The following is a 12,282-nucleotide window of genomic DNA, read 5'->3' on the forward strand; positions in this document are numbered from 1 at the left end:
TGCAGGGCTGGCACAAGGCAGGGAGCAGCTCTAAGTGCCCACAGTTCTCCCATAGGGAATGATGCCAGCAAACCAGATAATAGTTGGTAGTCCATAGCATACTGCTGTTTTCTGGCTTTGTGGTTGTGCTGAGAGATCTCAAAGGACTGTTTTCAGGAGTTAAATTATTCTGAAGTTTCATGCATTTTTTAGGACTTTCATAATGTCCTTAAATTGGATATTTCCACATTGTCTAATCTTATAGCCTAAGAATGCTGTGGGTTGGCAATACCTCCTGCCCTTTTTGTTATTACCCTGTGTATCATTTTATGCAGCACAATCAGGATTTGAGAGCAGCTGACAGCCCAACTGCACTGTCTGTTTAACTGCAGGAAACCACACTTTATCCCCGTCTGAATGCTAATGGAGTAATGATAACAGATAATTAATTGAATGTCTTTTCCTTTCTTTTGTTTATTCCTCTCTTTGAACATACTCCCTAAATACACAAATAAAATCCTCAATTAAAATTTATGGATTAATGAATTGAACAACAAATTTTTTTTTTCTTTTTTTTTTTCTTTTTGCCTGGATCTCAGTGAGAATTTTGCTGATTTTCACTTGTGCTCCCCTGTCAAACATTTTTGGTTGTCAGAATAGGTAAGTATACACTGGGCTGTCATGTGGGTACATCAGTGTATCAGTGCTTATCAGAGTGGTGGAAAGACATGACAACAGTCTGGGATTCCTCCTGTGTCATTGTGTGTGGTGTGGAAGCCAGGAGCTTGTAAGGATCAGTGCAGTGGGTCACACTCCCCTACAGAGGGATCATTCTTAATGCACTTTGATGGGTAAATATTGTCTACCCAGGAATGACCCTTTAGAGTTTGTGACATCAGAAATGCTTGTCAGAGTGAGGGCTGCAGGCTCAGCATCCCCCAACACCCCAGCATGGTCATCCACTTAATTACAGCAGTACATGATCAGTATGATTGCATATGCTCAATGGTGTCTTTATGCCTTAAAAAGAAGAAAATTGATCTGAAAGCGTTTTCTATGAACTGCCACTTAGTTTGCAGAACTGGGCACACACTTTACATCTGCAGGCTGGAGGTTAGTGACATACAAGCAATCACACAGCAAGTGGCAGGTAAAAACAAACAGGAAAAAGAAGCTATCACAGCTAATAAAGACTTGTTGCATGCTGAATAAAGCTTTTCATGACTTTATTTTTTTGCTTGAAGCAAATAGTACATTTTGTTTCTGTTTTGCAGTGAGCATAAGCTTTGGAAGGTTAAACAGAGAGTATTAGATTATGGTAAGTGGTCATCAGAGGCTTGCTTTACAGTCATGGCCTGTTAAATTGTTTACTGAACCTCGTCACATATATATGTCTCTGAGGCTGACGTGTGTCTTCAATCCCATTTATTTGGAAGACCTGAGTCTGTTGATTTTTTTCATAAAGCCTGAATGAACAAACATAAAATTTAAGATTCTCTTTATTGTAAGCTGTGGTTTATAGTATAATTATAGTAGTAAGAAGTCACTGCAAACATACCACTTGCATCAATAGACTTTCAGCATTTTCTTTAATATCTTCATTGATGATCTGGATGGAGGGATTGAATCCACCATCAGTAAATTTGCAGGTGACACCAAGCTAGGAGCATGTGTCAATCTGCTGGAGGGTAGGAGGGCTCTGCAATGGGACCTGAATAGGATGGATGGGCCAAGTCCCACAACATGAAGTTGAATAAGTCCAAGTGCCAAGTCCTGCACTTTGGCCACAATAATCCCCTGCAGTGCTACAGGCTGGGGACAGAATGGCTGGACAATGCCCAGGTGAAAAGGGACCTGGGTGTGCTGGACAACTGACTGAACATGAGCCAACTGTGTGCCCTGGTGGCCAAGAAAGCCAGTGGCTTCTGGCCTGGATCAAACAGTGTGGCCAGCAGGAGCAGGGAGGTCATCCCACCCCTGTTCTCAGCACTGGTGAGGCCACACCTCGAGTGCTGTGTCCAGCTCTGGCCCCTCAGTTTGGGAAGGACCTTGGGACACTCGAGCACGTCCAGAGGAGGCAATGAGGCTGGAGAGGGGCTGGGAACACAAACCCTGAGAGGAACCACTGAGGGAGCTGGGGGTGCTCAGCCTGGAGAAAAAGAGACTCAGGGGTGACCTTATCACTCTCTCAACTCCCTGAAAGGTGGCTGTGGTCAGGAGGGGTTGGTCTCTTTCTCTAGGCAGCAACTAGACAGAACAAGAAGACACAGCTTTAAGCTACACCAAGGGAAGTTTAGGTTAGATGTGAGAAAGAAATTCTTCACTGAAAGAGTGATTGCTGGAATCATCTGCCAAGAGAGATGGTGGAGTCACCAGCCCTGGAGGAGATGTTAGGTCATAGGTTGGACTAGATGATCTTAAAGGTCTTTTCCAACCTAGTTGATTCTGTAATTCTGTTATTGTGTATCTTTGCACATTTTTATCAATACAGGTTTTTAGACCTGCTTTTCTACAGCTGTCAGTTAATCTGGTAGAAGCTGGACAGACACCAGGGTCTGATCTCACTGCTGGGAAGAGGCTGGAACAGCAAGGTGACTAGTCATGCAGTGAGCCCCATGGCACTCATCCATTGTGCTCATGGGTCAGCTTCTCACTTGCTGCCTTTGAAGCTGTTGTGTGTGGTTTTGTTTGCCTCAAAATGCTGTGCTGGGCACTGTCTATTTGGGAGCAACTGGAATCCCTGAGCAGAGGGGGGAGGAAGCAGCAGCTGGGACAGCAGGCTCACTTGGAGCTGGACTGTTCCAGGTGAGCAGAAGTTGATCCACACAACTCTGTTTCTGCTTTGGTGCAAATCCTGTTGCTCAGGACAATTCAGTTTGAGCACTGGGTGTACAGGTAACAGCGCTAACTTCAGGTTGTATTGAGCATCTCTATGTTGTTCACCTGAAGGAAACAGTTTTGTGGTTCTGTAATACTTCAGCAAGGAATATAAAAGAACTTCATATGAATAACAAAGAAGCAAGAGGTTTGGGTGTTTCAACATTTTGAGATGTACAAAAAGTGACAACTTTCAGAAAAATATTTTATCTCCTTCTCCCCCCCTCACCTTTTAACTCTGGGTCTCGGTTCAGGGTATGTAAACCACAGCCTGTAAAGGACAGCTCACATCTGCTGTGTGGGAAAAATAGGGAGAGGCTGGATCTGTGCAACAGGAGCTTGGACACCAGGGGATTTCCAACAGCCCCTTGAGGCAGGCAGTGCCAGTGACCCTGGTGTTTGTACAGTGATGCTCAGTTAATCTCCACAGAACGATACCTGTTTGGATGAAAGTCACGTGCTCTTGGGGCAGCCTGCCAGTAAAGACTTTTACGTATGTGGTTTATTGATTTGCAGAATTCATTGAGGTATTTCCACATTTCCTAGAACCAGGGCTTGACAATATGTCCTCAGATAACCTGTGTTGTTGGATAATCCAGGCAGAATGAGAGGTAGGGACAGGGAACTGCTGGAGTACAGGAGCAGACTGCTGGAGTGGGCAGAAATAGGTTTATGGGAGCAGAGAGGGAACTCAAAAAAGGGCTAGGGCACAAGATGTTCTGGGATAAATTCCCTTTTGCATCACTTGTGCATGCCTACAATCTGCTCTTCAGCAGGGCTTCAGATTGCTTGGAGTTGTTTTTTTTCCCCTAAACAATTGTGGATTACACTGTGAACAGTGTGTTGTACCTCTGTAATCTGTAGCTCTGTGTGGGACTTCTGTAATGTAAAAGAATTTGTAATTTCTCTGAAAATATGGAGAAATCTGTATTACCAGTGTTACACTTGCCTTTCTCCCCCATTCCTGCCTCATTCATGTAAAACTCTGTAACTGGGGGATGGAGGACAGTGGCACATGAGCCAGTTTATAATAAGTAGAAATTAAAAAAGGGATGGAAAATGTGAAAGCTAATAAGGAAATATAGTCACATGCCAACAAAGAGAAAAAAGATACATCTGAAAATATTGTTGCAGAAGCAGATAAATTTAAATTGGAGATAAAGCCCTACTGGTATTATTTATGGACCAGACTCCTTTGTTTTATAGTGGGAAAATGTAAAAGAAAGCAGTAATGAAGATCATTGGCAGGAAACTGCTCTTTACCTTTTCTAAAAGCCATATATTAGATGGCTTCCCATTCTGCAGTGTCTTTGGGAAGGAGGATCCAACCTCATCCTGCAGAGGGAAGGACACAAGCTGTTGGTGCAGGGCTCAGCACATGGTGGTCTCATAGCAAACCAGGGACTGCAAGGCTAAAGTAATGTTTAACTCAGATTACTCCTGTTTTAATAATTAGCCAATAGCCAGTTCCCATACTTTGAAGGGCATGTTCTGCTTTGGTGGCATGCAATGTGCCCCTTCTTTTCAGTATTCAGCCATAAAAATGCACTGATTTCCAGGACTGACCTGCAAGTTGCTGTTTTATGGGTCTGACTTGCTCCTTCATCTCACCAGAAGAGAAGGATGAAGTTGAGCACATTCCCACATAAACTGGGAGGTGGGCTTGTTTCTATGAAACAGTACTGAGTGAACCTTTCTGGCTGTATTTCCAGGCACCCAGCACCCTGCCTGGGCCATAGGTCTGGTGGGTAGGAGAGGTGAGAGTGCACCATTGAAGGTGCAGAGCAGGGGAGGGCAGGTTTGCTCCCTGAGTGGAGGAGATGATTCTTTTCTTGATAAAACCATCTCATTTTCTCCCTGCAATGAAGCTGTGTCAAAATAATACACACAATACTGTGCTCTTGGATTGAATCCAAACTACAAAGGTCATCCTGTGAATATTATTTCTATAGATTTTTTGCCTTATATCTTTACTTCCTTTCAAATATTCAAGTTGGTTAAGAAAGACCAGCAGAAACAGCTTCTTTCTTTCAGCAGCTGGCAGTGAAGTAAGACTAATAATTTTCCCTATGATATTTCTAAGCTTTGGATTAAATCCACAGATGTGGTGTTTTAAGTAGGGAATATTCAGCTTTGTTCTGCTCTGCCTGGTTCAGAACTGGATGTTGAATGTGTCTCTTTCATGCCCAGCAAAGGCAGAGACTTGCTTTCTAGCTGCTTGTGTACAAATGAGTATCCAAGTTGGACAGGTCTGGTGAAGAGGGAGAGTTGTGGTCCCATTAGTGGCGTCTGTCTCCAGTATCCTCTGGAAATCTCCTAAATTGGATTGCTGATACCTCTCTGTCTCTGTTTCACTCTCTTGAAAATTGTTTTAGAAAAGGTTTCCAAAAGGAAATTCTGGTGCTGGGGGCACATTTTCTTTTGTTGAAGTGCATGTTTTTGATAAGTGAATAAAAGTTTTGCTGCAGAAGAGCATTCCCTCTCTGGGGTGCCTGCAGCCTCACTAAGCCTGGCCACAGTTGGTTCTGCCCTTGAAAATGGGCATAAATGGAATTAATTATATGGGGGACCAGGTTCAGTAACTGCATTTTAAAAGGCTCTCAGTAAGTTATTAAATCAGCAAGAAAGCAGCACTGAGGCCCAACAGATGCAGAAGCTGTGTGCTGTGGTAAACCTGTGTATGTAAAATTTCTCTCTAAAAGGATTTTAGCACTTCACATGACCTCTGCTAATACTTATTTTTAAGTGACAGTCTGTGTCAGCTGCCTCAGCTGCACACTGCCGGGGGCTATTCTCGAGTCTGGACTGCTTTCCAGTCAGCATGAAGTGGCCTGATATGAGCTGTTGACTTGTCCTGGTAGTTTTTGTTGGCACAAACATAGCCACGACCCAACTGCAATGGCAATGCAGCCATGCTTTCCAACAGCCCTTGCATGTTTTTTCCAAATGCTAAAGCCTGTGACCTGGTTGAATGGAGGTGTAAGAGAGTCCTTTCAGGCATACTACACAAAAATACCTCTTTTTAGTAATTTTAAAAATATATATCTACTCCACTAGACAACAGGATATGAGGGTTTGAAGAGGAGGTGTAGGTGTGATCAGTTGTTTGGGATGTTGCCTGTATCACATAGGGGCAGAGGTCTTCACACCTTAAATGTGTTACATACAACTTCATTCTCTATATATACTCTATGTGTATATTTATCTGCTGTCTAGTAATATTTTCCTTCCCACTGCTGCAGATACACCTGCAAGTTGCAGAGTTAGGAAAACCAACTACTTTATCTAGTTTGCTGTCCTCTAACTGAAGTGTTGAGCTCCTGCTGAAGTTACATTCTCTGTGGTCATCAAATGCTGGGTATTGACAGATGTCCTTTTCAACATTATAGCTAGTCCTGTACTTACACCAGTTCCCACAAGACCTCGGGGTCCTTTTCTTAATGCAATCCTCTATGCTGACAAACTGAACAGAAAGGCTTTTTGCCTCCCTAAAAATACACCAGACTCATGAAATGAGCAGCAAGTGCTGTTAGAAGGTCACTGGTCACCCGGGTCATTGGAGGCTGCTCCTCACAGTGGAGCTGTCAGGTGTTGTCCCACACAATGCAACATTTTCAATTCAATAAGGAATTAAATTATTTTATACTTGCTGAGACTCTCAACTCTCTGTTGTAGAGCCTAAATAAACAACCTGCAGCACATACTCTGCAGAGATGACTGACTGCAGCTTATTAAATCACATTCTCTGCCCAGGACCAGACAGTGAAGAAGTAACTGACCTTCCATGTTTAACTGGATAACTTAAACATTAAAAGACAGGAAAATATACCAAAAAAGATAAGCACATCAAGGCTGTGTGCACATGGTTCCTTGAAGAACATACAATCATTAGCATGAATATTGCAGAAATTCCAGTGAATGCATACTACTTACATGCAAAAGAACAAAAGAGACTTTTCCTGTGCAAGTGCTGTCAGTGAAATGAATAAACCACTGAAAACATAACCTTCCTACCACACTCCTTTGGCCCATGATGGTCAGAGAGAGTCAAGCTGGCTGGATAACAAGGAGAACAAAATGCTTCTCTCCTACACAACTTAGAGGATCACAGGTACCTGACTCCCAGCTGTAGCCAAGTTAAAGGTAACACTTCTAGTGTAGATTGCTCCTAAGCAGGAGCATGCAGGTCAATCATGCACTCTCCATTGCTGTCACTAGTAAAGCAAAGTCTTATTTTCTAGGGTTTCAAATTCCAAGTGGAGAGTAGAGTGAAGCCCATCAGAAGACTTAGGCCTAAAGAGGAGTTTTGAGTTGCAAGCTGTCCATCTGGACACACACTAACCTCTCATGGTCTCTTCTTTGTTGTAGGCAACATCTTTGTTGTCAGCTTGTCCGTTGCAGACCTCGTGGTGGCAGTTTATCCGTACCCTCTGATCTTAAGTGCCATTTTCCACAATGGATGGACCATGGGAAATGTTCACTGCCAGATAAGTGGGTTCCTGATGGGCTTAAGTGTCATCGGGTCCATTTTCAACATCACGGCGATCGCAATCAACCGCTACTGCTACATCTGCCACAGCCTTCGGTACGATAAGCTCTTCAACCTGAAGAACACCTGCTGCTATCTCTGCCTGACCTGGATACTCACGGTGGTGGCAATTGTGCCAAACCTCTTCGTTGGCTCCTTGCAGTATGACCCCCGGATTTACTCCTGCACCTTTGCCCAGACCGTGAGCACGTCGTACACCATCACGGTGGTGGTGGTTCACTTCATCGTCCCGCTCTCCGTCGTGACGTTTTGCTACCTACGGATCTGGATTCTGGTCATTCAAGTCAAACACCGGGTGAGACAAGACTGCAAGCAGAAACTCAGGGCAGCTGACATCCGAAACTTCTTGACTATGTTTGTGGTTTTTGTCCTTTTTGCTGTGTGCTGGGGACCATTAAACTTTATTGGCCTTGCTGTTTCAATTAATCCTTCAAAAGTGCAGCCACACATTCCAGAATGGCTTTTTGTCCTGAGCTATTTTATGGCTTATTTTAACAGCTGCCTCAATGCTGTGATCTATGGGCTTCTTAACCAGAATTTTCGGAAGGAATACAAAAGGATATTGCTGACACTGTGGACTCCCAGGCTGCTGTTCATTGATGTGTCCAAGGGTGGGACAGAAGGGATGAAAAGCAAGCATTCTCCAGCCATAACAACGAACAACAACCACGCTGAAATACACCTATGAGTCAGGACAGTACTATTTATTCTGGATTACAGTTGTATATATAATATACAAGAGCCTTTCGTGCTGTGTGCATTGCACAGCTGGTTTTGCCCTCATGCAAGGAAGGATTCTGCAACCTTTCATGCTTAGCTTATTGCTGTGACATAAAGGCTTTGAATAAGAATTTTCAGAATGGAAATGACAGATTTTTTTTTTATATGTCATCTTTCACTGTGTGCCTAATTAATCAGTTTGGTTGCTTTTGCCACAAGCATGCCAATACCCGAAAAGGGAAGCGTTCAGAGTGCATGGAGAAATGCAGTTATGCTTGAAATGCAACCATCAAGAGACAGCAAAATTTCCATTTATTATACACAAACGTTTCTCCCCTCCCTCTGAGTTCTATTTTTCTAGCATTAACTTAACCTGAACTGTATCAAACAAAATGTAAACTGCATGGCTTTTTACATTATAGATAGGTAACTGTATTAGCCAGCAGGTGTATGTATGGGCATGGTGTGTGTTTTCCTTTTTGTTTCCTCTTCAGGTTTAGGAGCTAGCCTGGGCTAGATGTGAGGCAGGCAGAAGCCAGACCAGTGTGTGTCTGATGCACTCATTTTAATTGAGTATCTACAGACATTAAGTACCCTTGCACTCTCCTTCCCAGGCCATGAGTAAGTATATGACATATGACATAATCTAATTGAAGGAAGATACTTGGAGCCTGATTCTAATTTAGGCAGTATCCTGTCATGGCCAGCAGTCATTTCTAACATCTTTCAAAAGTCACTGCTACATGAACATCACAATAAAAAAGATGAACATAGCAGAGTCCCATCTGTGTAACGCAGATTGCAACTTTTAGGTTCCAGTAACATTTACACTTGCAGAAAAAGGCAGAAGGGGAAGGCAGTGTTTTTACCAAAATCCCTCCTTTTGCCCATCACAGAACATGAATTTGCTGACGGGAGAAAAAGTGAAGATTTTTTTTTCCCATTTTATTGACATACAGAACTGTAATTAACTCACAGAGTGGGGAGACGAAAGCTACTTAAGCATAATTATGCATCAGTTCTGTTTAAGCCTGGACTGTGCTATTTGTATCATTGGAAACAATGTCATGAAGTTCTGGGGAGGCCAGTATCACATTAGACATAAACACATGGGCAAAGATAAGGCTGTTTCTTTAATGGAGTATGAAAGGGGTGTGTGTGTGTGTGATGGCAGCTGTCTGTAGATATGACTTCTTTTTTTCCTTAGCTTCATTGTGAATTCATCTCTTTATGGCTTTAAATGTGGATCCTGCTTTGAAGCAATCCCATAAAATCAACAGGTAAGACTCCCCTGGTGCAACTCTACCTTCAGGTTAGTGCCTCTGCCTTGATGCTGGTGTGCTGAGGGGCACAGCAGAGAGAGGGGCAGGTCTGAGCCCTGGGGGTCTAACGAGGCAGCCCCTGGTCCAGGACTGCAGTCTTCACTCTTTGGTTCTAGTCAAAGCAGGACTAGTTCCCAGCACTGAGCCCTGAAAGACTGAGACCAGACTTTGTAGGTGCCCGGAGATGGAGGTACGTAGGATTTCCCCGAAGCCTGAGCAGGCAGTGTGCCTAATCCTTAGTGAAAATAGTAAGCCATTTGTGCACTGCTTTCTGAAACCAACTTGCTGCTGAATGTCCCTCCTGCTGATTTTTTTTGGGAAGAGGAATTGAGAGAAATTAAGGCTCTTTCTGAAGTGGGCCAAGGAACTCTGCATGCCGTGTTACCTCCATGAGGACTGAGTGTCTCTGCTGCTGCCATGTGGTGAAGGTCACTGCAGTAACAGGGGGGCCCTGCATTTATAGGGTGCCCTGGCACTTAGGAAGTTTCAAACTTGAGCATCTCAGCCACTTCAGATGAATGTTGTTTTAAAATGCACTGCAGCCAGCCTCCCATAATAGGAATCAAACTGAGTTTTGTTTTGGCCTCTTAATCTGCCTCAGCATGGCCAAATAAAGGTATTTTGACCCTCAGAAATAACTGTTGTCTGTTCGCCTTCCAGAAAAACCACCCTGGATGAATTCACACCATTCCATGCAAGCAAAATCATTTTGAGTTAAACTTGGATAAGAAAAGCACTGAGGGCACATAACTGCAGGGAGTGTTTGTCCCATCACGCCTGGGAGATGTCCCGTGTTCCATGACTAGTCTTCAAAGTCATTTGCAATTAGCCACAACAGTGTTAGTTAGAATCACATTAGCAAATAATTTGAAGCATCTAGTGCCAAATGAAATATACTGCTTTAAGACAATTGTGAAGAATCTTGTGCAAGCTTGCCAAATATCTCAAATACCCCAAAGCTGGGGTTTCATCTTATGGATTCTTGTCTTTTTAACTGAATGTTCAGTGGAGGTCATTTGGGTTTTTTTTATTATTATTTTATTCTTTATGCTTGTATTTGCACTATTTCTTATTCAGGCTCCAAAGTTAACAGCCAGCAAGTATTTGAACCAAACCAAGTCCAAAGAGGTCCTGAATAGGCAAGCTGTGAGAGTCCCTTGTACACCTGGCAGGAGTGGGAGCAGCAGGAGCAGGATAGGGCATCTCCCCAGGGCTCACAGAGTCACCACTCAACCAAACTATGCAAAATGACCTGCTTGTCTTCTGCCACAGGGTCTGAGCCCAGCTGCTGCCCAGATCTCTGCAGGGACAGGCAAAGTACCTGCTGTGCTGGGCTGGGTCTGAGCAGCTCCCTGCAGCGCAGGGCCCGCAGGCTGGGGGTGGCTCTGGAGCACAGGGAGCACTGCCCTGGCACGCCCTGTTCAGAAGGGCTCTGGCTGTCCCAGGGAGGAGCCCAGGGCTGGGCTGATCCACCCACCATGGTTGGAGGCTTGGGCTCAGCCCTGCTGGAGCTGAGGTTTGCAATATGAACCATGGAAAGCAGGGGATGTAGCCTCAAACAGGAAACACTGTGCCATTTGTTAGCACTTTGAGAGAGGCAGCGCTTAGGATAGGATGGAGTTTTATACTGACTTATTAAACTACCCAAGCAGCTCCTTATTTTTATGTTAGGAAATGGTTAACAGGGTACAGAGAGTTTATTTTTGTTAGCACTTGTTTACAGAAAAAGGGAAGTGTGTTTTAGCTGAGAATGCTGAGCAGTGTCACAGTTTCCCTATGGGAATCTAGCTTTAGTCCAAATTTGAGATTTCATTGAGATCCCACAATTTTAATCACATTCTGCCAGTTCCACCTGTTGCTTATCTGGCCTTAAGTCTCATTGAGATCTCATGTAAACTGCTTTCAAATCACGTGCTCTGGGTTTGATATGGTGTGTCAAATACCTATTCTAGTCCCAAGCTCTAAAACTGTTGTAGTGGAAACTTATGGAGAAGCAGTATTGCTGTGAAGAAAGATGAATCTCTTTCCACAAAGAAATATTTTTGGATGTTGCTAATGAATGTTGTTTCATCAATTTAAGAAGAATGTAACCAATATATATTTATATATAAATGTGTATTGCATATGCTGTTTCCATTTTAATGTTTAATTGAGAATCCTTCAATATACTTTCCTATTGACATTTTTGTTCATAAAATAGATCAATTCCCTTTACCTGTTAAAAATGTAATAAATCTACTATTGGACTACTTACTGATTTTTTTTTCTCCACTAGCAGTTACTTTTTAATAAATACTTGGAACATCAGCTTGAGTTTTGTTGACTCCCAGAAAGCAGATTAAATTGACAAACATGCTTGAGTTCACACATATCTCAGCAGCCCAGCTTGGACCTGGAGGTGAATGACCCATGGCATCTGAGACATCTCCTTGGATCCACACGTTTTCTTCCACTTGCCTGTGAGCCAGCTGCCTGATGCACTCTGGCCTTCCTCATCCGGGAGGAAACTTTCTCCATACAGCCATTGGTCTCCTCACTGTGTGCCTCTTCAATGTCCTTTGCCTTTCCTGTCCCTATCCATGCCTATGCTTGTGTCTGTCAGGGGCTGCTCTGGAAGCAGTTTGTTGTATCCCTTCCCTTGCTCTTTCCTGGGAAGGACAGCACAGCTGACCTGTGAACAGGAGGGTCTGGGAGCCAGGGTGGTTGCAAAATCAGGGCACAAGGTGGTGTTGGATTGTAGGGAAGGGATGGCACAGTGAGGGCTGACACACACTTGGTCTCCATCACAGCTTTGTGAGGATGCTGTATCCAAGATGTTCTATTTGTGCTCTTTTC

General features: G+C 43.6%; 1 protein-coding gene across 10 annotated transcripts in view; it reads left to right on the forward strand.

Moving 5' to 3' along the window:
• Nucleotides 1-11,731, forward strand: part of GPR50 (G protein-coupled receptor 50) — a 51,948-nt gene extending 40,217 nt beyond the window's left edge. For 7 of the 10 annotated variants that reach the window (XM_039717530.1, XM_039717527.1, XM_039717528.1 and 4 more), the window contains one exon: nt 7,225-11,731. In XM_039717530.1, the coding sequence (XP_039573464.1) occupies nt 7,323-8,093 (771 nt within the window). In that variant the 5' untranslated portion in view covers nt 7,225-7,322 and the 3' untranslated portion in view covers nt 8,094-11,731. Of the gene's footprint in view, nt 1-578; nt 640-2,577; nt 2,621-7,224 lie in introns of those variants that run through there. The other 3 variants (XM_039717521.1, XM_039717522.1, XM_039717520.1) reach the window with 2 other exon arrangements.
• Nucleotides 11,732-12,282: the final 551 nt, after the last annotated feature.

This window comes from Passer montanus, unplaced genomic scaffold, assembly GCF_014805655.1.
Source record: "Passer montanus isolate IOZ18808 unplaced genomic scaffold, ASM1480565v1 scaffold38, whole genome shotgun sequence".
Classification (NCBI taxonomy): domain Eukaryota; kingdom Metazoa; phylum Chordata; class Aves; order Passeriformes; family Passeridae; genus Passer; species Passer montanus.